The 25040-nt window shown below is 41.9% G+C and overlaps 1 protein-coding gene across 3 annotated transcripts in view; it reads right to left on the bottom strand.

Moving 5' to 3' along the window:
• Nucleotides 1-25040, bottom strand: part of CTNNA3 (catenin alpha 3) — a 414675-nt gene that overhangs the window by 325086 nt on the left and 64549 nt on the right. For all 3 annotated transcript variants that reach the window (XM_041490074.1, XM_041490075.1, XM_041490073.1), the window contains exons 6-7: nt 9448-9711; nt 5197-5400 (exon numbers count right to left, since the gene is read on the bottom strand). In XM_041490074.1, the coding sequence (XP_041346008.1) occupies nt 5197-5400; nt 9448-9711 (468 nt within the window). The remainder of the gene's footprint in view (nt 1-5196; nt 5401-9447; nt 9712-25040) is intronic.

Genomic DNA, 25040 nt, shown 5'->3' with positions numbered 1-25040 from the left:
GTGACTGAGTCAAACCACAGCTCACGGAACATGGAGCTGGTATTGCTGCATCCCACTGAGTTCAGTAACTTTTCATTGTAAAGGATGAAGAGATAAGAGCTTGTCACCAGGAAAAAGCAAGTGCTTGTTACTAGAACAATATTATTGCTTAGTAATAATATCCAGTGGATACATTATTCCATGATTGTCCACACAACAGTATGATTGTGCCCTTGGTAAGATATCCAAACCCACAGTAGTAATTCCTGTTACTGGAAGTCCTAAAACGCAAATATATCCCCGAACAACCTATGTCTGTGAGTAAAATTCAGAAAGGTTAACAACAGTACACAAGTAATTTTGAAGAATTTTTGGAACAATTCAGAAAACAAACTGCTGCCTTTCAGAAGAATTATAAATGTATTTGCAGTTTACTGTGTATCTGAATTACTCTGTACACAGAAAAACTTTTAGGTTCTTGTGGAGAGCATTTTGCTTCACTTTCCATTGTACCATTCACTGTGATAAAACCCCTGTGAAAAACAGACACTCACATAAAAGCAACTATCTTCTAAAAATATTTCTCTGAGCTTGCATAAAAACTCTTTAAAGAAAAGATTTTTAAAAATTTATCTCACTGACACCAAGAAGCTCTTAATCTTCTATGTCCTTGAGGCTTATTAGACACTGTAAATAATTGAGGAAAATAAAAGAAACCAATTTAGGAACCACAAAAGCTATACTCCTTATACTCTTTCAAATGTCAGTGCTAATAAATCCTAAGTTCCTGTACAGTTTGTCAGGCAAATTAATCCACAAACACCAGAGGTTTATGTCCAAAAAGGAGACAGAGGAGTCCTGTAACTTTATTCAAATACAGGGAGAGGCCATGGGGCATTTCCCCTGGTGTCTCTCCAAAATTTGGAAGGACACAGCCTCCATTTTATCCTCATTTCTGGGCCGCATGTCCATCTCTCTTCCCCATTGCCTGAGGTACTTCAGAGGACTTCCTGAAATGTCTGATACCTGAGACCCCCTTCTAATGTATAACTATAATGTATAACTTTTTTGTTTTCCTTGTGTCAATCAGTGGAATTCCTATGGAATTTACGGTTCTTCCCACTGTTTCTTTCATCTCTCAGTATCCAATTTTATTTATCAGCAGACCTACAGTTTGTAAGGACAAGTCTCTCTCATTCCATTCATCCATCAGTGGAATCCTTCCCATTGTTTCTTTTATCTCTCACTGCTAGTTTTACCTACCAGCAGACCCACAGTGTGTTTGTAAAGACAAGTCCCTCATTCAAGTTCAAGCACTGAGGCCCAGCTTCAAAGGAACAGACAGTGCAGAACCCACACAGAACTGAGGCACCCAAGTCCTTGGCAGTGGCCCTGTTCAAGCTCAACATTAACCGGGCAGGGCACGTCCACCATCAACACCAGAGCCAAGGAGAGGCTGGATGCCACCAGTGCAGCTTCCTGGCAAAGCAGCTGCCAGAGAGGATCTGTGGAGGTGGCACTTGCTGGGTGAGGTGTCCCTGAGGCAATGCAGCTCCCACCAGCAACACTCAGACAGGAAGAAGCCTTAAGGCAAGTGATCAAGCTGGTGTGCCAGGAAACAGGATGAAACAGGAGACCCATCTCCAGGAAAACAAACCTTTTGGAGCAGCTGACCAGCACAGCTTGCGAGAGGGAGTGCAGAGGGCTGAAATGGCAGCAGGGAGGCCGAGCCTGGGAGCCGCACACCACGAGCACAATGCCAGAGCAAAGCATGCCTTGTGTGGATTGTGGGCAAGGAGAAGTTTCCACTCTCACGTACGAGCTGTGGCATAGAGCTCTGGAGCTCACTCGGCACGGGCACAGGTCAGGAGTGCATACACACAAACACCCACGAAGTATTCCACAGACAGAGCACTTGCCTGTGGAGTACAACAGTGCTCCCAAGGAGAGGAAAAGTAAATTGTGCTTAAATTGTGCTATGATAACAAATGGCTGTCATCATCTTTACAGCTCATTCAATTCCCAGGCCTGACTTATTGAAACAACTAACAGAAGAGCCAAAAAGACACTGATAAATCAGCACTGTTTCCTGGATCTATCATCTCTTCTTCAGCGAGTTAAAGCTGTGAAATAAAGTAACTGACATCTGGTAATCCTCTCATTGAAAAACTTATTTAACCCAGTCTCAGTAATAGCCATAAACTGTTCTCAGTGAGAGTGTTTCCATTCATATAAGAAGAGCTCTAAAAGAAACTAAGAACTTGTCATCCCCTCCTGTTAGGTAACCCCATGCCTTTAAATATTTTGTATTTTTTTTTTCTGCTTCCTTGTCTTTGCCACCTTGTGCATTCACTGTGTTCTGCAGCAAATTATATGACACTTTCCCTTACTGTCATATTTCAATAGCTGCTTTCTGACTTTCTCAAGTCAGTGTGGTGGGTTATTATTCTTTTCTACCTATTGTACATTATATACCCCTAAAACCATTATTATTTCTGAGGTAGAAAAGATCATCACAATTTTCTTTCAAGAGTCTAATAATTTAAGACCATTTGACTTAAAATCTTGTAGCTTCACACCAGAGATGCATCGGAAAGCATTCTTGGGACAAACCCACAGAAATCTTTTGGACTAATACAGAATGCTGTTCACCACATCTGCATTCTGCCACATGCTCTGAATAGCATCATAGAGTCATTTATGTTGGAAAAGCCCTTCAAGATCATTAAGTCCAGCCATTAAAGGTGGATGCTTTCCTGTATAAAACTTTCAGCCACTTAACAGCAAACCCTGACCCACCCAAAAACAGACATTGCAAGAGAAATCTGCTACAACCATGTACAAAGTTACTCAGTTGCCCCATGTTACTCAGTACCAAAGATTTACATTCCAAGCTAACCAGAGCTGAAGAAATCTCACTATCTAACCCATGTGTACAATACTTCCAGAGAGGTTCAGTAATTAAGGCTGCATTCAACAGCATTTTGAGTAAAACTTTCATAGCACCTTTCTCTGGTGTAAGGCCTGAAACACAACTTGACTTTACTAAGGCATCTGTAAACTTCTAACAATCAAAGAGAAATACCAAAAAGTACAATATCTGTGAGATGAAAAAAAAATCTGACATGCATAATTATTTCAGTCCCTACACTACATTATCCCAAGGACAATAAAATAAGACAAAGTAAACAGGCTCATTAGAACAGCTTTAGATTGCGTTAACTGTTATGACTTACAGAACAGAAAGGAATTTCAGCCTCCCAAAAAGGGAACAAATATCTGTATCACACAATTGTTCCCTCAATATGCTCGATGAATCATTCTGAGGTATCTTTAGAAAAGAACATTATGACTACAGATAATGTTTACAGAAAAGCATGAGATTAACATTGTGTACCCATATTAACAGTATTGAGTCTCCACTGTTTCAACATTTACCTGCCAGATGTAACAAGTGTCAAATCCATTCTTCAAATCTAAAAGAAAAATCACTTTTAAAATGCAAACTACGTTCCTTTCCTAATTCACAGCTACAAGCATGTCAGACAACCAGATTTCTGGATTTACCCAACACTCCTGTCTTCCCAATATAGCAATTTAGTCATTCTAACACTTGTAAATTGGTGCTCTTCTCCTCTTCTGGTGTCAACACCCTACTTGAAAACAACACTAACAGACTGCTTACCTTTTAAGAAACTACTATTTAAATTGTTGCATTCTTCAGGAGCAGAGATTACATTTTCAAACTCTAGTCTAGGAAGTGGTATTACAAAGAAATTTTTGTTTCTGGCATATGAAAGATTGTCTGTTCTGAATCAGTGACAGTTCACAACAAGCATAAAATAACCTAAACATACGTATTATCTGTGGTGTGGCATTTTCCACAGACTTTATATACATGATTTAGTTTTCCCTTAGATTTCTGGAGAAAAATGTCTCTTTCAACCTTTTAAAGATCATTTTGTGAAACGCAGGTTAAACTGCACTTTAATGCTTAGTTAAACGCTAAGCTCCCAGAGCAGGAGGCGCTGAGGCAGGCCTGAGCTGGGCCCTGTGTTACTCAGGGGCCCCGCATTACTCAGCTGCCTTGTGTTTGTTACTCACTCGCCCCGCATTTCTTACCCAGTTGCCCTGAGTTTGTTACTCAGTTCCCCTGTGTTTGTTACTCGCTTGCCCCACATTTCTTACTCAGTTGCCCTGCATTATGCGGTTGCCCTGTGTTTGTTACTCAGTTGCCCCATGTTACTCAGTTCCCCTGAGTTTAATATTACTCAGTTCCCCTGCGTTTATTACTCAGTGCCCCGTGTCTGTTACTCAGTTCTCCTGTGTTCGTTACTCAGTGGCCCTGTGTCTGTTACTCAGTGCCTCCGTGTTCGTTACTCAGTTCCCCCATGTGTGTTCCTCAGTGTCCCGTGTCTGTTACTCAGTTCCCCATGTGTGTTACTCAGTGTCCCGTGTCTGTTACTCAATTCCCCATGTTTGTCACTCAGTGCCCTGTGTGTGTTACTCAGTGCCCCATGTTTGTTACTCAGTTCCCCTGCATTCATTACTCAGTGCCCTGTGTCTATTACTCAGTTCCCCCGCGTTCGTCACTCCACGTCTGTCACTCAGTGCCCCCATGTCTGTCACTCAGTGCCCATCACTCAGTGCCCCCATGTCTGTCACTCAGTGCCCCATGTTTGTCACTCAGTGCCCCTGTGTCTGTTACCCAGTGCCTCCGTGTTCGTTACTCAGATCCCCATGTGTGTTACTCAGTGTCCCGTGTCTGTTACTCAATTCCCCATGTTTGTCACTCAGTGCCCTGTGTGTGTTACTCAGTGCCCCATGTTTGTTACTCAGTTCCCCTGCATTCATTACTCAGTGCCCTGTGTCTATTACTCAGTTCCCCCGCGTTCGTCACTCCACGTCTGTCACTCAGTGCCCCCATGTCTGTCACTCAGTGCCCATCACTCAGTGCCCCCATGTCTGTCACTCAGTGCCCCATGTCTGTTACTCAGTCCCCCACGTTCGTCACTCAGTGCCCCATGTCTGTCACTCAGTGCCCCATGTCTGTCACTCAGTGCCCATCACTCAGTGCCCCATGTCTGTCACTCAGTGCCCATCACTCAGTGCCCCCAGGTCTGCCGCTCAGTTCCCCAGGTCTGCCGCTCAGTTCTCCTGTGCTCATTACTCAGTTCCCCTGCGTTCGTTGCTCAGTGTCCCGTGTGTGTTACTCACGGAGCGCAGGTACTCGGCCAGCAGCTCCTGCAGGGCCTGGCGGATGGCGCTGCACTCGGCGATGATGCGCTCGCGGTGCGAGTCCCGCGTGCACGAGGAGTCGGCCAGCAGCGCGGCCCCGCTGATGATCGCCTCCAGCCGCTGCTCCAGGGACGGCCTCACCTTCTCTTCGCTCACCGCCAGAGGATCCAGGACTATTAAATTCTGGAAAAAACGAGGAGCACAGGTAAGAAAAGTCAGTTCAATGAAGCTGCTGCTTTATTTTTTACTTGCAGGAACTGCAGAGAAATTATGCTTCCCAGATGTGCTGCTAGCCCACACTGGAAGCACCCAAAATACTTTTGACCATGGCAGATTCCCTTTTCCCTAGTGGGGCTACACACAGAGGTCATTTGCAGACAGAGCCAGGTTCTCTCTGCCATTCAGAGTCTCAGACCGAGCTTAAGCTTTGTTTCAAAGAGGGGTTCAATGCCTATAAACTTTAGTCTTTTAGAGAACACGAAACCTCTGGATTTAACTCAGAGCCAGCAGTGCTAGCTTACAGCTGAGAAAGATGAGCCAGATTACATGAGGAGTCTAATTCTGATGATTTTTAGTTTAATCAATCACACACTGTGGCAGAAAGTCACTGTTGCCACTTTTAACAGGTTTAATACAGGCAAAAATAAAAACTGCAGCTTTTGCTTAACTATTATTTTTCCAAAGGACATAGATATAAGTGCCCTTTTGCTTTTCAGTAGATAGGGTAAACAATAGCAGACAACTCTTTTGGCTTGATAAAATTAATTTCATTTGTGTCCCAAGCAAATATTCTAAAGAGAGAGAAAAGAAGACTGTGAAATTTTCATAAAATGTGAAAGTAAGTACATTTGAGCTTCAGCATTTGAAGAAATTCAAACCAGTAATTGTTAATATAACTGAACATCTGAAACTGTGCCATTATGGTCCTAATCTCCAAACCTAGACTCCACATACACTTGTTCACCTCTTACATCACATCCATAGGTGGTTTCAAGCTTTCAGAAGAAATATTAAACAAGAAAACTGTGCCAGATACCCTGATATGCAATTTAGGTAAACCAGAACTTATCTGTGCCTATCCAGTATGTGCCAGACTAGTTGTAAACTGGAGGATTTTAATTACTTTTTTCAGTTTAGATTTTACAAGACAATTTCAGGGACTATCTAGCTTAAGCTAGAAATGAAAGTGTTACATTAGAACACCGTAAGATAAAAACTTAAACAGTGATGCAAGGAGACTTGAGTCACAAGCTTGTGTTAGAGATTAGAAACTCTGCCTCCCTCCTTCCCGTTAGAGCCCTTCACACCAGGGTGTTCTGGGGTCCCCCACATCTGCTAAGCTGTGCCACATGGCCACTCTTCACTGCACCACCAGCTCCCCTTCAAGCTCCTGTATCTCAAGCAGCCCCTCAATGCCAAGCTGTACATACAGTGCCCATCGTAATGCAAAACACACCTGGCAGGCAGAACATTGAAGTGCTGCTGCAGAAAAAACAGCTTCACTGGCTGGGGAAGACTAAGATACACCTGGTGGCCACAGCCAATTATACAATCAGCTGGAAAAATGCCTGCCTTCAAATCTCAGCTGACCCAAAACAGAAATGTCCTCCTTTGGGAGACAGTTTGGAGAAAGTTCACACCAAGATGGACAAATAGCACTGGCCAAAAAGCTACTATGGTTCATCTCTGAATAAAAAAATCTAGGCAATTACAGCCAGGAAAATATTAGTTCAAACTTTGCCCTAGAGATAAAATTCTTCAAATAATTTCATTACTTATTCATAATCAGTACATCTGCACAGGAAAGACTCAATGAGAAGACACCAGATACAAAAGAAGCAGTCTCTGGTGGGTTTGATTCAACAGGCTAAACAGTGGTCAGCTACCCTGAAGCACATCAAAGACTCAAGCATAAAGGAGCATTTAAGAGGAGTGATTAGATCCCTGTTTTCTCCCTCACTGGTCTGCTCCAGGAAAAAAGAAGGCCCATGGGTACGCAGAAACTTGGTTGTATTTGGTGAAGTTCTGGAGTGACTTACAGGCTTTGGGCATCTCACTGTAACTGCTCGGCTGGATGGCCACGGCCACTCAAGGACCACACTGCAGCTGAACACACTGACAGAGACTCAGGCATGCAGGACCTGGATCATTTGGTAAGAAATCTCTTTGCATTCACAAGATGAAAGACCAGGGAAAGGCATTAGATAACCTGCACCCAACATGCTCTTTTAACAGATCTTAATATGCAATTAAATTTTAAAGTTACAATTTTGTGTTTATTTACAAATGACACAGTAGTTATAGGGAGCCCTTAAGACAAATTGTTGAGAATCTACTGATTTAAGAGTTAGCTGCTCTAATTTTACTGGTGGTTTCCTCACCTATAAATCTTTAATAACTTTCACAGTGCCAGCACTGGCAAAGGAAGAATGATATTGCAAAACATCTAGATACTAGATTGTTGGGTAAGCTCCGAGATACATTTCCACACTATAAACATTTAATGAGATTTGTTCCCACCAGACTATTTACTGCATCAATCTATTTCATGGCACTGTATTTGCAACAAGAAGATAGAGCAAAGGTTATTTCAGGTCCTTATCCAATAGAACTTTCTGTAAAGCGAGAAAAGTGTAACCATCTAACTCATGAAATCATTTCAGAAGTTAAATGCTCTATAAATTGTGCTTTATCTAACTCACACAGCTTTGATTCCCATTTGTGCTACCTAGGTAAAAATATATTTACAACTTGATAAACGGCTTTTTACAACCATCAGACTTCTATGTTCTTATATTTCCAAGTAAAAACAGATTCAATTAGAAATACTTTTTTCCCCATTTTGTGATTATCAAAAATTTCAAATTTTAGAATAATAATAAATGTTACTGCATTTTTAAATAGTACTGCTTACACAGAGTCAAGATTAATTAATCCGCAGTAATAAAATGCACTCCTTTTGCCATTTCTTTTTTTTTTTAATTTTTAAGCAATCCATGTAAATCCGGGGTCTCATATAAGGAATCTCATTTGTCATTCACAGCTACACTGTAACAAGTTATGTATTAGTGTTACATGTTTCTTTTTACTTCCATTTATTAAGAAAATAGATTAGGAACTGTAATTTTAAAACCTGTTGTGAGATTGCTCTTAGCATGCAATTGTAGCCTGTTCCTCTGTGGGGAAAAACCTCTCTGATTTGACTTTAAGCATGCCAGAGAGGCCTTCTTTGATCAGTAAACTGTCGCTACAAAATTTGTGCCATATTTCAATTTATTTCTTTGGTAATCTTTTCTTTGTAATCTTCCTTCGAAAATTTTTGATAAAAATCTTCTACCATCAGTCCTAACATCAGTTATCCTGAAAAAGTATTACAGTCTTAGCACTGGGATGCTGAGATCTGCTAAGTCCAAGAATTCACAATCGAAACCACCCATATTTGCAAATGTGTTTAGAAACATACATTCCTTGTGTCGATCTGGGCCTACATCCGTTACACCCCATGAAGATCACGGTCTGTAGCCTCACCTACAGGAGATCTTTCACCATTTATGGCAGGACAACGGAAAATTACACTGGTGAGAGCCAGAGCAGCCATGAGGAAAAGGAAAAACTCCATAGAAAAGCTTCAGATTAGATCAGGAATAGAGGAAGTGCTGCCTTCCCCCAGGTATTTGCTTCAATAATGGAAGCAGAAATGCAGAGGTGGTGAAACCATATTAACTATGTCACTTTATTTAATGATAAGCAGCAAATACAATGAGGTTTCTGAATTGCTTGACTGTACAAATTACAGAATGATCCCACCGACACATTCTGGAGACAAGGACTTCAGCTTGCACGGTAGCAGCTCAAATGCAGCCAAGGCAGCAGTGGGCATTGTCAGCTGAGAATCAACTCTGGGCATACTGAACTCCTGGGTTCTGCCCACTTCCTGCAGGATGTCTGTCTCCAGCAGCAGTGACACAACTGGAGCTAACTCTGCGCTCTGTTCAAAGGCAGCCAAATACTGAACACACATGAAGCCTTAATTCCAAACTCCTCTGAAGAAAAAGAAATCATTTCAATGAACCATCTCAATGAAATCATTTCAAGTGATACTATTTAGACTAGGACCAAGTAGAGCAGCAATCTTTAATGCCTTTAGGCTCATCATTTATGATACCAATAGTTATTAAAAAATTAAGAAACTTTTTTCCAAAAATATTGTAATCCCACATGTTTACGTACCTCAAGCTCATCAAGTGCACTTCCAAGAGTAGCTGTGCGAGATGCAGGCTGCTCCACTTTATTTCCAACTCCTTGGGAAGCATTAGAAATTACATTGAGAGCATTCTGTATTTCATTGCAAATTGAATCCTTGCTGGCTGTAAGGGATGCAACATCTGAATGTTCCAAACAAGCTGAACATATTGAATGTAGGAAAGCAGAATTTTCCTTCAGGGATACACGTGCTGCAGCAATTTCATCTCGCTGATTGCTAGATTTCAAATCCTGCCAGCAAAAGAACACGCTGTTTATTTCCAAAAGCACTCCAAAACTGACATGTATAAACATCTTTTCATTTCTATCTCTACTCTGCTTAAGGAAACATCAAGTTAAATTCATCAAAGTTTGTGAAAACGGACTGTAACGATAGTTACAACTGAGCCATCAGAGAAATGAACGAAGTATGTGTAAAACAGCCACCGTTTTTAGTGTGTCTTACAACCAGCACCACAAACTGTCTGTGTTTTGTTCGTTTTTAAGCAGTTTTCCTCTCAGAAAACTGCCCTGGAAATTAGCTGTCCTTCCTCCTAGGCACGTCTTCCCTCAGTGGCAATAGAGAAGGACAGAGGTGCACACAGAGTTAAGGCATTCTGTAATTGTTGCATCTGAACAAATTTCCCAAGTTTGTTTCCCTGCCCCAGCAGCCTCTGTCTCGAGCACACTGCAGAAAGGAACAGCAGGTCAGGGATACCAATCCTGCACTCCTGAGAAAGGGGAAGCATGGAAGGTGTGGAAATAAAAAACCTGCTTGAGAGAAGCCACCTTGAGGTGCTTGAGGGCTCTGCTTCCCCTCTGTCCCTGCCGCTGACGCACTTAAAGCACTCAGGGATCTTACCACATCCATCTTGTTCCTCCCTTCTCCACCAGACCTCCTTGAAACCCTACAGCCTCCCACCAACAGAAACAAGGGACACCCAGCTTGCAGAACTCCCCAGTCCAATTTAACTGGTTCCAGGAATCAATCATGGGCACTATTGTTTGGACAGCTGAAAGTTACGGACTTTGGAACAAGCACAGAGTCGACATCAGGCTGTATGGAGCCTCCTGCATCATCCTGTTTTATTACAGACATTTTCATTTTCCCCTGCTTCTTCTGCATCACGTCCCTTTGAAAAGAAAGCTAACAGATATTTGTGAAATGGCTTGGGTGAAGGAGACAGTTAAATTCAGGGGAAAAATAAAAAAGGGAAAAATAAAAAAGGGAAAACAGCACATATGAGCCTGAATCTGTGGCACCAGATTCAAATGATGAGAAGAGGCACATTGAAGAATGAACAAGTAAATGCATACAAAACTTCTCACAGCCTGCCCACAGGCAATCTGAAGTCTAATTATTTTCCTTTGCATTGCATCAGGCTCTATATGCATTATTTACAAAAGCATCACAGTACCCACTTCTCACTTCATGAAGTTTTTAAGCTTATGGCTGAAGAGCATTTGATATTAAATGAACCAGTCCTGTATTTTTAAAATCTCATTTACTCCAGGATATGCAATGGACATAGGATTGAATCTTACTTCCTCAGGCTAACTTAGAAATCTCAGGGATATAGTAACAAAAAAACAAAAACAAAAACAAATCAAAAGCAAACAAAATAAAAGAGATGTAGTCTTAAGCAGAAGCAGACAGCAGTTTAACCAACTGATCACCTGAATCAGAAAACTGTGTTTTCTTTAGTGTATTAACACATAATGTATTTTTCAGTTTTTAATAAGCAAATATATAAATGAATCACCACTGTGCAAGAATGATTTTATTGCCCAGTGTGTTCAAATCCAAATGCTACTGCATCTCCAACCTCAGGAAAGCAGCTGCAATTTGTCCAGTGCACTGGACTTGCTCAGAAAAGAAATATTATTTAAACACTGACTCTGGTTCTAATTAGTGAATCTATCTTTCCTGCAATTATTACCAGACAGCAGACTGCCCTCTTTTCTCCTGTGCTACAAGGAAGCCACAGACATCACAGAGATACGATGGAAAGTCAATACAACACTTCAGCCTGACTGGCTTCTATTATTAACCATTTCTTACTTTGCCACATCATGTGCAAACAATCAAACCCAAAAGCCTTTAAAAATTACTTTTTCCCTCTAAAACAGTCCTGTCTAACCAGGATTGAGATATTCATATGCAAACCAAAACTGGTAAGCCAGTGGCACAAAGCCAGTAACAGCAGTCAGTAACAACGTCTGGAAAGGTTCCGTAAATTAATGTTTTTGTTTCACACAATACTGCAGAGAGATTCAGAGTCATGGCATTGATAAATTCTCCTACAAAGACCCCCAGTTTTTTCAGTAACATGTTAAATTTTTTTAAAATGCTCAGATCCATGAAATTCATCACTACTTTGTTGTTTAGGTGCAAGCTTGGAGAGCCCCCAAAGAAGCTGTAGAACCATTATTCCTTTCCACATCGAGGAAACAATTATTCCTTGAGATTTTTCATGTGAAAAAGAAGAAACATCTGATAATCTCAGTCTGATCTTTTCATAAATGAACGAAAAAAAAATCCCCCAAGACTGAGTGAATTTGCTATCAAAGCTCTGCATATGTGGATTATCAGAATAATGAACTAGTTCCTTGAAGGAGGAAGTTAGCCTCTACAAATATCTGCAGTTCACCCAGCTACTTTACTACACTTCAGGCTATTTTATTTTTTCTTCATGGTTTAGCACTTTCTTCTTATTCCAACTTCTTTTTAGACTAGTGGACTATGTCTATACTATACAGACATAAACTATATGTTTTTCCACACTAAATCAGTCATGTCATGTGAGACCAGCTGAGATTAAAGATAATCCCATTTCCAACCACTGCCAATCCAAGAGGCCCACTACAGCAACATTTCCCCAGGCTGCTGTCCCAGTCCTTTCAGGACATACTTCTGTGTCTTCCTTGTATCTGGTTCTCCATGACAAGAATGGAAAACGAATGGATAATCAGAGATTCCCAGCTGTGGATTGTTCCAGCTAAACCCAGGGAACGGACAAGAAGACTTTTAAGAACTTGAAAACTACCTTCATTGTTAAACTTTGACTGCACTACTTCAATATGAAGAAAAATAGGAGAAAAAAAATTTTTTTTTTATCCCAAATAATACATCTAAGGTTTGACAGCTCAATACACGAGGAAGACAGCTCCTGCTCACTGAGCAGTCCCATCAGCACAGCTCAGAGGGGCTGGGATCACTGTGGGTACAGATCACACTGCTGTATTCTGCACCAGCCGCAGCTTCACCGTGCACTGCAGCACCCAGCCTGCTCTCTGCAGAGACAGATGTTACTGAATCCAGTTCTGTATCCAGGAAAAACACAGCCATACAAACTCCACAATTTCACACTACTATAGAAATAGGGGACAAAAGCATTCATTTTTTTATCACAGCTTAAACCTGGGCTTCAGCATTCAGCTTTCAGTCAGAAGTGACTGCCAAATCGTGCATAGCTGCTGATTCAAAGACCATAATAAAGCTCAAACTCTTCCAAGTGCATTCATGCACTGTTTATCTGGGCAAGGCTCCAGATGATAAATTTCATAAGTATTGTATCGTCCTTTCCAGTGGAAGAAAGTATCTCACCAACAAAAGCAAGTGAAAAACGCCTGGGGGTGACAGTGACAGTAGATCTCCCTCAGCTGTGTCAGTTCTGCCGAGGGAACGCTTGCTTACACAGGTGTTAGAGCTTGCACCGCTCAGGCTCTGCCTGCCTCAGCTGGAACTGCACCCACACCGAGCCAGGCCCTGCAGCCCCAGTTCCACACGGCCTGGCACCTCCAGTCCCTCTCCAAGGCATTCCACAGGGCTGCCAGGCCCCTGGCACCTCCAGTCCCTCTCCAAGCCATTCCACAGGGCTGCCAGGCTCCTGGCACCTCCAGTCCCTCTCCAAGGCATTCCACAGGGCTGCCAGGCTCCTGGGACCTCCAGTCCCTCTCCAAGCCGTGCCACAGGGGTGCCAGGCTCCTGGGACCTCCAGTCCCTCTCCAAGGCATTCCACAGGGCTGCCAGGCTCCAGTTCAGCCACAGGTGCCCCTGCCAGTCTGGCCTCCTGAGCCAGCCCCGTCACCAGGGCACTTCTGAGACACTGCGGGGCTCTCACCTGACCCACGCACTGACCTCACAGCCTGTCCTGGGGCTGCCTCATCACCCCAAACCTCCCTGAGGAGCTGGCTGTGGCTGAGCCTGGCTACCCCAGCTGGCACGCATGGCTCCTGCCCATGTCCAGCTGCTGAAGCCCTGCCTCAGAGAGCAGCCAGCCCTGGCTGCATCCCACAGGACCTTTTTCACATAAGCATTTACCATCAGCAGGGATCACCTGGTATCAGCTCCATCATAAGCCTGACCCTGCCTGCTCTACAAAATACTCAATTTGCCAAGTTGCAAACAGCATGACCTGGTGGCTCCTTTCTTCCACATAAGGCTGACGACATCTGAACTGATGACACACACAAGTGACTGTAACCACACAAAAAGGAAACACTCCCAATTAAACATATATACCTGGCAGGGTAAAGGCTTTGTTAGCACAAATAAAACTCCACTAGATGACAGAGCTGTGCTGCACTGACCAAAGGTTCCCTTGTGTGCATTCACAGCAAGTTAAACACCACTCAGCCTACCCTTACCAAGCATGATCACAGTACATGCTTGACTGTGAGGAATTCCAAGCTAACTTTTTAATACAAAAGTCTTACCTCGTCTCTAAACTCATTTTTTCTGACCTGAGAAATCATCAGCAGTTCTTAGTGTCTCATGGTATCACTGTACTACAGCACGTGTAGGGCACAGAAACTCCACATACACACACAGGATACAGACTCTGTATGGCCAGAACTGCAGGCAGTTTGCATCACATGCAGGAATACACCAAGTGTTACAGTACATCAATGTTATCATAAGCCTAAGCCTTTACCAATACCCTCTGTCTCTAAGGCAACTCAGCAGCCTTTATGAAACCTCAACTGAGAGCAGGCAGGGCAGAGACTCACAGGACTGAGGTTCCCAGCAGAACTTGCTCTCTTTATCAATACCTATTTACTATTCATCATACAGGAGTGACACATAACACCACAGAGCAGCAAAGCTACCTCGTACAAAGCCATGACTGGATAACACCCCTGCTCTTCCAGGAATTTGTTGCTCAGACAGGGAAGGATGCAGTTTCTTTTGATGATTTGGTTGCATCAGATTGCAACTACTGCACAATATTCTGTCTCCCCATGCTCCAGCAACTTCCACCCCATTTACTGATGATGGAGCAATCCTTGCTGTCACTTCTCTATCTGCAATTTCAGGATCTGGTCCTGCACTCCAATACCCTGCTGTTACCCTGCAGTCTCCTAGATGAAGTAGCTGATTTGGGAAGGTAGCAAAGCAATTCTTTCCCTGTAAGAATTAATATATAGCTCACACAGGTTTTCACCTAGTACAGCTACAGTCACATTTGTCACCAGTGAGCTTGCCTAGAACTAGAGCGGGAAGCATTCATCAAGGAGAGGGCTAGGAAGGTAAGAACTTCCAGAAGGTCTTATCACATCTGGAAGCTTTAACTAAGCTGTTAAAGCTTTCAGGAAATGTTCTGGCCTGGACTTTTTTCAATGGAAGATGACTCACTGAAAAATGCAGCAGAATGGCCTTCATCCACAACTATTTTTTTCCCATGGTTTCACTAAACTCTCACCATATGTGACTATTTTACTTGCTTATTTTCTGAGGTTTTAAAATTAGAAGGGATTTGGGGATGTTTATTGGATTGAAAACTTGTTTCATGCTCTGCCTTAGTGGTAGTAGGCTACTTAGAATAAGTAAATTATTACTGCTGGCAGATGGCTTCATACAGGGTCCACAACCAATTTCACTGATACAATTTAACAGACAACAAACAACTCTTCCACATTTAGCCTGTTTGAGTCATCTTCATGTAAGTGACCATGGCAGAACATACCACATCTGCCACAAGAGTTCAGGATCTCTTCTCCAGTATCAGCTGAAGTTCCCCCAGGTCTAAGTTTCTCTTCATTTCAAGCAGAACATAGTTCAGTTTTCCTAGACTTATTATCTTATTATGAAAGATGGGAAATCATCAACAATAAACAGGTACAAGACTCACATAAGGTAATCTGTTCCACCTGCTCTTTCCTCATAGATTTTATACTCAGTAAATCCTCATGGCCTTTGCCCCTACTCTTCTGTCAAACTACAGGTAAACGCTTTTTAATATCAATTATAAATACATCTGAAATATTTAAAATAATGTGCTTTTGTTTTTTCCAATTAAAAAAACCCCACAACTAAAACAAGCTGAATCAAGTAAATCAGTGGCAGCCTCCTCCAGCCGAGGATGCACCCAAACCAAAGTGCAGGGAACATCAAGTGTCTGTAACTTGCACACACGTCCGACTGACGTGTGTAAAGAGCGTCACTCAAGCAAACAGCACTGAAGTGCTAATCCATCAAAACAAGCTTATTAGCATTACCAATTTCAGCCATGTTAGCAGCAGGGTTTGTTTTCACTGCTGAGCTGAAACTGCAAAATGAGCTGGATTCAAGTATTTATCATGGACAATCCCCTTTTTTTCCCCCTGTATATCAATTTAAGTTTTTTAATTTTGTTTTCTGCATACCTTGCAAACACTTCCAGAACAGAAACTCAGAGCAGGAAAGAAGCAGCCATTAAGCCCTTGAGCTCTGAACTGAATGTTAATGCATTATATGTGATAGATTTAATACAGAACTGAGAATAAATGACTTCCAGCAGCTGCACTCTAGACCTATAAATTGCTGTGAGTACTACAAAATCCATACAGAGGAAGAACAACTGTATAATTTATAGCATCAGTATCTGTCAAGAAATGCTGCAAATACAGAACTTGATTTCTTCCTTTTAACATTCCTATTAAAATTAGACATTATCCTTACACAGATTCCATTTAGATTAGAAATTTTATTCATCTTCCCTGGTGGCACATCAATGCAGAACACCATTTAATTCTTACCACTGTTAAACTCAATTCAAAAAGCATAAACACCAAAAGAGTTTGATAAAATAAACACGTAACAAGCTAAGGATTAGCTTGTGTTTTACATAGCAAATGCTTTGAGAAGATGAGAAAAGGGCAGCACTCTGATGAGACTGTTTACACTACACAGCAGGCATATGCCACACAAACCCACAGCAGCAAATCTCAGGGGCAAAGGTGTGCACAGTTGGATTTTTCTCAAGCTGCATCCTGACCAACAGCACTGACAGGCACCATGTCCCACAGTCCTATTCCTCCTGATGCTTCAGAGGATTCAGCAACCCCTTCACAGCACAGTGACCAACCCGAGAGTTTGACCCAACATACTGTAAATACATAACAGTAGCCATAAAAATGGAATAAACTGCAACCAGTATCTACAAACTGCACAATGTCATTCATTTTACGGAAACATTTCTAAGTTCTGGGTCCCAAATTCACATATCCACTCAAGAGCTATAAATGGTTGCTAATTTGTGGACACCAAACAAGGGATTGTTAAGGGATTAACCAGATCTGAATTTTTCAGTAAGGAAGTACCTTCCATCAGCTTGTGCTTGCAAATCAGCAAAGGGGAAAAATCTGACATTTTCCAGACAACAGAGACTGTAACAGTTGTTTTTAATAAAACAAACACATCCTTTTTACACAAGTCATTTCAAAATCCATGGAGCCACAAGGATTCTGCTTTGCTGAAGAGAAACTAACAGCTCCAGGACTGAGATCAGTATGGGACTGCATTGCCTGGTACATTTATTACCTTAAGAGACTACTGTATGTTAACAGTGGTTTAAACCTCCAATTTAAATAGTAAGCCAGCTTCAAACTTTTATAGTTGAACTGACCCAACTTTTACAGTTTAATTGAGTCAATGATTTCCAGGTCTTCCCGAAGTGCATTTTTTATGTTGCAGTAAAGTTGGTAAAGGCTGCTTTTTTGATCTCTAAATAGGTGAGAAATAAGGTGTTCGAGTCCCATGAAAAAATCCAGCTGAAGTACACTGGTCTGAAATAAGGCATTTCATTACAATTTTTGTTGCAGAAAGTCAGAAGTTTCAATACATAATTTCTATTTTCCTAAACTGAATGACCTGTCAGAGGTTCAGTCACAGGAAAGCTCTTCAAACCGGTCAGATCTCAGCCTTATCTCTCTGTCAGATACATAACACTAAAAACAAAGCCTGTTTGTAAGTATTATCTCACATGGCATTATTTTAATAGATCTCTCCTCCATCTCCTCTCCACACAGAACTTCAAGTTCCAGTAAAGTTTGGAGAAACTTAATAAAGAAAAAATTGCAGGTGAGAAATTAAGTCTGGAAAAAAAAATTTGCTCACTTTGTACTGACTTGTGTAACATTTTCCATCACAAAACCCCTGCTTTCACCTGTTCCTAATTTTGACAAATTAATAGGTTAGGCTGAAACTTCTCATATCAGATCTTTGAAGAGGGCTGTTGATTTTTCCTTATTTGATGGGGTTTTTTGTTCAGAGAAAACAGGGGTTTAAGCACTTTCAGGTTAAAGGCTAAGGAAAGCATTCTCCCCATGTTAATAAAGCCTGAGCAGTATTTTCTGGAGAAAATACATTATTGTCCTAGGGTGAGGGTATGATGCTTGTATGCCCAGTCATGTGTTCTGTTAATGCTGGATATTATGTACTGTGCCTTCAAGACTGGCTCTGAGAGCAAGGTTTGTTTTGGTTTGTTATCAGCCTGCTCCCCCACGGCTGGCGGGACAGAGAGACGGGGCAGTACATAGTGTGGCTTTGACTTTTGGCTTGGCTTTTTGCTGCTTTGCTTTGCTCTTGCTCCTGCTTCACTCCTGCTGTGCTCCCGCTCTGCTTTTACTTCTTGCTCCTACTTGTTAGTTAGTTTAGCTAAGCAGTCCAGATTTTTCCCTGGACTGTTTTTCCCTTCCCTTTTTGAAACCATCCAAACCTGCTCCAGACTGGGACCTGGGAAACACCGAGAGTTTACATCTTGTGGCCGCAGCAGCCATCCCCAGCGCCGGAGGGAGCGACAACAGAGTGACCACTGCCAGGAAAGACTTTCTGAATTTGTCATCCTTTTCAGATCGGTGAAAGAGTGTTGTCATCTGGTATTGTTCATTCTGTGTGCTGGGGGTGTTTTGCCTGTTAAATAAACAGGTTCTTTCACTTCTCTCCGAGGAATCCTTCCCGAATTGGTAGCGGGGAGGGGCCCTGTGGGTTTGCTTTCTGGGGGGGCCGCCTTTGGAGGTTTTCTCCCAGATTTGCCCCAATCCAGGACAACTATTTGCGAGGTTTTTTGGAACAACTGATTTCAGATTTGCTTCCTTTGATATCATGTGAAGTTGAAATAACGACAATAAATATAAAGCACAAAACACTACAAAGTAATGGTCAGAGAGAAGAAAACTCAGGATCCATGGTCCTGGGGGACTGCTCTGACAGGACACACAAGGTGAAGGAGCAGAAACAGTATCCCCAGCTCTTCCCTATTTGTTTTGTCCAACTGAGAATACTTCATAACTTTAACTCTGTGTCAGAAACTCAATGTGAAAAAGCAATTTTCTCTAAATTGGTTTTAAAAACTCTTCTTAAAGAAAGTAAGTTATTCCTCCCTACTAATTATAAGCCTTGATATTGAAGAAATCACATACTATTCTTCCAATTTACCCACTCAGTGCAAAGCTTGGCTATTTTGCACAGAATTAAAGCAAAATTGTAGAGAATTAAAGCAATTCTCTGTAATTGCCACATTAAAGTCTTTGGAGCCCTGATGGTTTGCAGTCTGCAAGCTCTTCTGTTTTTTCTGTCTGCATTCCACCAAAGCCTATTCACCAGCAGCAGGCACATTGCTTACCCCTCACCTGGTGATTTACAGTCTTCTGGCAAAACATTGGCCAGTGATGTGGAGTGCTCCACCAGCTGCCTGCGAAGAGCCCCTGTGCTGCTCCCTCCTGCAGCCTGGGGGAGGAGAGGCTCCACACTGATGTGGGCACATCACACAGCAGCAGCTTCTTCACTCTCACCAGACACTGCCTAAAAAAGGGATTTCTTCCAGCCCCCACAGACTCTGCACATGCTCTCGAGAATAAGAGACTGACTGTCAGACCTTGCATCCAAACCCTATTAGAGGAAGGAAAAATTGAGGGGAAAGTACTTGTAGAGAAGAGACTAAGGAGGAAGAGAACATAGATGAAAAGTAAGTTACAGAGCAGGAATGCTAAATGAAGAAAAGAGGAAGGGGACTCCTTAAAGGCACCAAGCAGAAGGAACAGCAGGTATGGCAGAGCAGTACACATGGTCACCGTGTCTTTGGCAGCAAGATCCTCTCGGGGCATGGCACTGACAGGTGAGCATAGCAGCCCCTCCTGACCAGGAGGAGAAAGGCATTCCAACACCCCCAAGTCACAGAACACGGAAAGCTCAGTTTCTCTGTCCCATCTCCCTCTACACAAGATTCTTTTTGTTTCTCCAGCTGTGTGTCAGAGAAGAGAACAACATTTGGCAGGCAGGAACAGAGGTCAGCACTCAGCACTGAAACTACTCCCAGAGGATAACCTTGTGTTTTAGATTTCACCTAGGCAAAACAAGGCTAAGAAAATCAGCTGCGCAGTACCAGATTTCCCAAGACCAAATAATTTCTCACATGCAGGACTTAAATTTTTTTTTTTTCCTACTTCATACAGAAACTTAGCTTCATGTGTCCAGCAAGGGCTGGATGCTCAAGCATCAGGACTTTGTGCTACTGGGAGCTTCTCACAAGCAGCCACTCCTACGAGAGGAATCCCACGTTACCAATGATCCCATCGTTTTCCAGTGTCACAATTTGATTAAACGCAGATTAAATCAAAAATCTTCTCAAGCCAAGTGGGAAGTACCACGTGAGCCTTTGCAAAAAAATGTGAATAAATGACCACAACATAAACATCAACAGTCTTCTTTTCTATTTCTGGATCTGCTCTTCTAGGAGTTGACTTAGACATTTCTTTCATCAACTAGCTAAGTACTGCCCAATTAGTTTAAATATAATTACTTTCCTCTCATTACAGTATCAAGTCTTTTGTTTGCAGCACACTCATAAATTCCAAGATTTACAAGTGTCTATAGTGCTTTTCACTTACAATTCTGGACGAGTGCTGTAATTTCTCGGGTTGCTGAGACATATCATCTTACAGTTTCAGGACTGTGAACTCCATTTATATAAAAACTGCAGTAGAGTTCTTTTGTCTTGTAAAGTTTATTTAACATGAAAATAACCTTTCTGAAATGTTTCCTTTCTTCTAGATCATTCTTGTGACATATTAATGCAGCATTGAAACTTTTTTCATAAGACAATACCTCACTGTTAAAATGATAAATCACACTCAATGACTACCTAATCAATTTACTTTTTAGATTATTATTAGAACATCGTTTCTGAAAAGTGAACGGAATTTTTAAAAAGTGCAATCCTTCAGAGACCTGATCTTCAAAGCTAAGAAGCATAACTGCCACCTGAAAGGGAACAAATCTTTTGTATTTCATTATAATAGTCAATTTTTGCACAATATTGAAAATATTATTCTTGCTCAGGGAAAAAGTTCCAGCATTTCTAATATAAATTTCTTTCAGCAGGAATGCGAGATGAGCTGTGTATCTGTATATTTTAAAAGTAAGTTTCCTGGATGTCCTCTCACAGCAGATTTGAAGTTTGTGGCCCACTCAGAGCAAATGTTGCAGAACCAGAGTAAGAGCAGAGGTGAAGGATGTCCCTCCTCCAGCTGCTGAGGGATTGAGAGCAGAGCCAGGGCCAGAGCCTCGGCACACAGGCACTGGGAACCCAGCAGCAGGGACACAGGGATCAGCAACAGCTCCTGTCCTTCACAGCTAAGGGAAACGTGGGAAGGAGCACATAAACACGGCAGCAGAGGGAACCACCACCCCAGGCACACATTCAGCTCCATGTTCTCACCGTCAGGCCAGGGGGAGAAAGGAATGGAACAAGAGGAGGCAGGAAGTGGCTGGGACTGCAGCAGTCTTTGTCACATGTGTTTAGCAAGCCTTCTTTAGCATTCTCAGGATGTCAATAATGGTAGCATAAATAAAAGAAGTATTGCTCCTTTTGACATTACAGAAGTGGAAGAACAGCAGCTGGCACAGGAGCACCTCGTGGAGAAGGAAGGAGCAGAGTCCCCGAGAGAAGAGCAGCCAGCAGGGCTCTGCCAGCCCCCAGCCTGCCTGGAGGCTCCCCCCGGTAAAAACAACTCCCACCTCATTCTGAACCATATGTATTTCTTGCCTTTGGGGGTTCTTTGTGCATTGGTGTGTTTTGGGGTTTTTTTTTGTTTGTTTGTTTTTGGGTTTTTTTAAGTCTTTTGTTCTACTTTTTTGTCATTTTGGATTGAGTTGCTTGGGTTTTTTAGAAACCATCCTCTGAAACCAAATAAATTTGTTTCAAAATTGCCCAAGTCTTCAATATAATTTTAACGTTCTTCATCACACATTCTCTCTACAGAATTATCACCAAACTGGAAATTTTATTAGGAAAGTGTAGCATGGAAAACATTCTCCTGTTAAACCGGTACTCATAGACTAACAGCAACAACAAGAAAAGAAAAACACCCAAAAAAGCTATTTAACAAGTGCATACACCTGCATTCTATATACTTACTCATCTTACAGCACCCACACAGCAGCTGTGGCATGTCTGTTATTAACTATTTTTCCTTCTTCTTAGACACTCTTCTTCCAGCTTAGACAAAAATAATTTGTCCTTGTTAGGCAGTCACAGAATGACAACTTCTAGATTTAAAATTAGTCTCATCAATCACTTCAGCACAGAAAAATGCCCCAAATTCAAAACATTTGAAATTCTATTGAACAGTGTATTAAACAGCTAGCCCTGAAAACTCAGGTTTGTGGAAGTCAGTGAAGTGTGTTCACATCTGCTGCTGATTCAGCCTGTTAATGCCACAGTAATAGAAAACTGCCAAAAAGCCAACCACATAATAACAGTTGCCCTGGAAAACAATTTTTGTAATTACAGTCTTCTCAAATAATCAAGTAAAAAGCAATTTACAATCTCTATAAGATGATTTTTTCCTAACATAACAAAATTATTTCCATATAGCACTTGGATGTTGCATTCAATGGGTGCTACATTGCAAGAAACTTCCTGATCATTCATGACCATTTACAGTAATTACACAATAAGCAGCAAAACAAAAATACACATTTTATCTGACCTGGCTAAACTTGCAGTTTCAGTGAGTTACAAGAACAGTGGTGTAAGTGCATCTACATGCCAGAGAAAAGGCAATCAGCATGAGAAAACTACACAGGAACCTAGCAACATAGGATATGATAAGAGGAACAAAGCTCATTATCTGTCCTCCTGAAGTGTCCAGGCACTCTTCCCTCACTGGCTGCTGCACAAGCGTGGAGCTCTGCAGGGCACCTGGGCACAGAGACCCCACCAGAGAAACCCCTGGGTCACACTGGCTGTGCAGGAGACGTCAGTCCTGCTGTAGGCTTGGAAGAACTGCAATACTCCCCACTGCCCACTGGAAGTAATGGGACAATTACCATTGCTCCCAAATGGGGCTGCTCAACTTCCCCAACACGGACTGCAGATTCCCTCCTCCTTCCCCTGAGAGCACCACAGTGTGCAAAACCTTGCTAATAACATTAGTCCTTCAGTGGAACCTACAGGGACTAATTAGAAGCTTCTGGAAAGCTTTGCAGAGGTGCAGCTCCAAAAAGCCCTGTATTCTGGCTAAAATATCCCTGTTGCTCCCCTGCCAAAAATCATCTGGAATGAAAGCTCCCTAAACTCCAGCTGGCTCCAAGTGGGACATGGGTGAGGTTAATGCTGGAGAACCAGGGAGAGCTCTGACCTCCAACATCTGAAGTCATTTCTCTTCTGATTAGAAGAGGGCCTAGAGTGAAGGAAGCACCCAGAACCCTTCTGTGAGGTGGAAACTCAGATTGAAACAATGCCTGCCTCACTCCATGTTTCCCCAAGCTTTCATTTCTCAATGTTCTTTACTGTTATAAAACAGAAGAAAATGAGAACTCCAGAGGATAAATCAGTAAAATAAGTTTTAGCTACTTTTGATGTGAAAAAAAAATGTGCTTCAAAAATGCATTAATTCACCTCTTAAAGAGAACAAAACCCAAAAGATGAATGTGACTGCTCTCTTGCTCTTTGCAAGAGCTCCTTATCAATACACAGACCAATGTCCTGGCCTATTGGTCCCTGTCAAGCTCAGACTCAGATCCCACACACAGGGCACCAATCCAGGAGAAACTGAAGAGGGTGACTAAGCTTTTAATCATTGAGCTGGAAACAATACCAGCCACAGCATGACCTTCAAACAAGAATTAATTTATCTTCAAAGAACTGACCCAAACTTTACCATTAGGTTAAGTAATAATTTATTTGGCAGTTCCTCTCCAGGGAAAGGTACAGAATTTTCCCACAGACTGACTATCTATCTACCTATCTATCCATTAAGACTGGGGAAAACTCTTCCAAAGCCATTAAAACTCCTTTTCTTTCTGCAAGGAGCATTTTTTAGAAGTAACTTCTCTAAGACAACAAAGGGACTTGATTCATGAGGTACTCTGCGCCTACTCACTACTGAGATCACGCTCTTACTCAGGCTCTGATTCAGCAAAGGCCCACAGAAGTGTCTCTGAAAACATGAGTGGCACCACCTGCCTCCGTGGGAATAGAGACAGAGCTGCTGTTTCATTCAAAATAATTCTGATGTGGGAGTTGGTAGACTAATAGATGGGCAGGCTGTCAGTAAGACAGAGAACAGCTGTTATGTGTCATCTCTAATCATTAGAAAAAAGTCATATTTGAACCTCTGGACTTCAAACAAAGGCCCCATACACTGGTATCAAATCCTTGGGCTGTACAGTTCATCAAATACCATATGTCAAAAATCAAATACTCTAATAAAGTCTTCCTAGTCAGTAATGAATCCTAAAAGAAAATTAATTCTGTCACTTAGATGGATTTCTCAGAATTTTCCAGATTCTTCTGTTTCGGGAAAGGTTAAATTTTTAGATTTAGGTTTAGATTTTTTTGAAGGAATGCAAGGCTTCAAATTGATAGTGGGCACAAACCACAAAGCAAACAGCTCATTAGAAATACCACAGGCAACAAGTTTATCATCTTTCTGTTGTTCAGTCAATAAAGAAAAACAGACATTTAACTGAAATGAATAGAAGGCATTAGCTTTTCATGAGCAGACAATTCATGATACCAGTTATGAGAAAGCCAAGAACCAAATGATCACAATATGGCATAGTTAACACAGCTAACAAATCAAAGCAGCCTGTCTTGTATATAAAAAAAACCCAGAAACAGTCAAAACTAAACTGCCTTATTTTCCAGTTTCCACATGAGTGCTCTGGATCTCCAGTTCTTACAGCCAGAAATACCTTTTTTTGTCAGAATTATGGCTGTATATACTTGCAATAGATTAACTTCTGTAGGACTCACTACTCCAACTCTGTAAACCTTCCTGAAACTTCTTTGCTTGCAGTTCCTTGGTGAAAT

The sequence above is a fragment of the Pyrgilauda ruficollis genome, unplaced genomic scaffold, assembly GCF_017590135.1.
Source record: "Pyrgilauda ruficollis isolate IOZ18807 unplaced genomic scaffold, ASM1759013v1 scaffold98, whole genome shotgun sequence".
Taxonomy (NCBI): Eukaryota; Metazoa; Chordata; class Aves; order Passeriformes; family Passeridae; genus Pyrgilauda; species Pyrgilauda ruficollis.
Note: the sequence above shows the minus strand (reverse complement) of the source record. Positions and strands in the feature narration are given on the sequence as shown.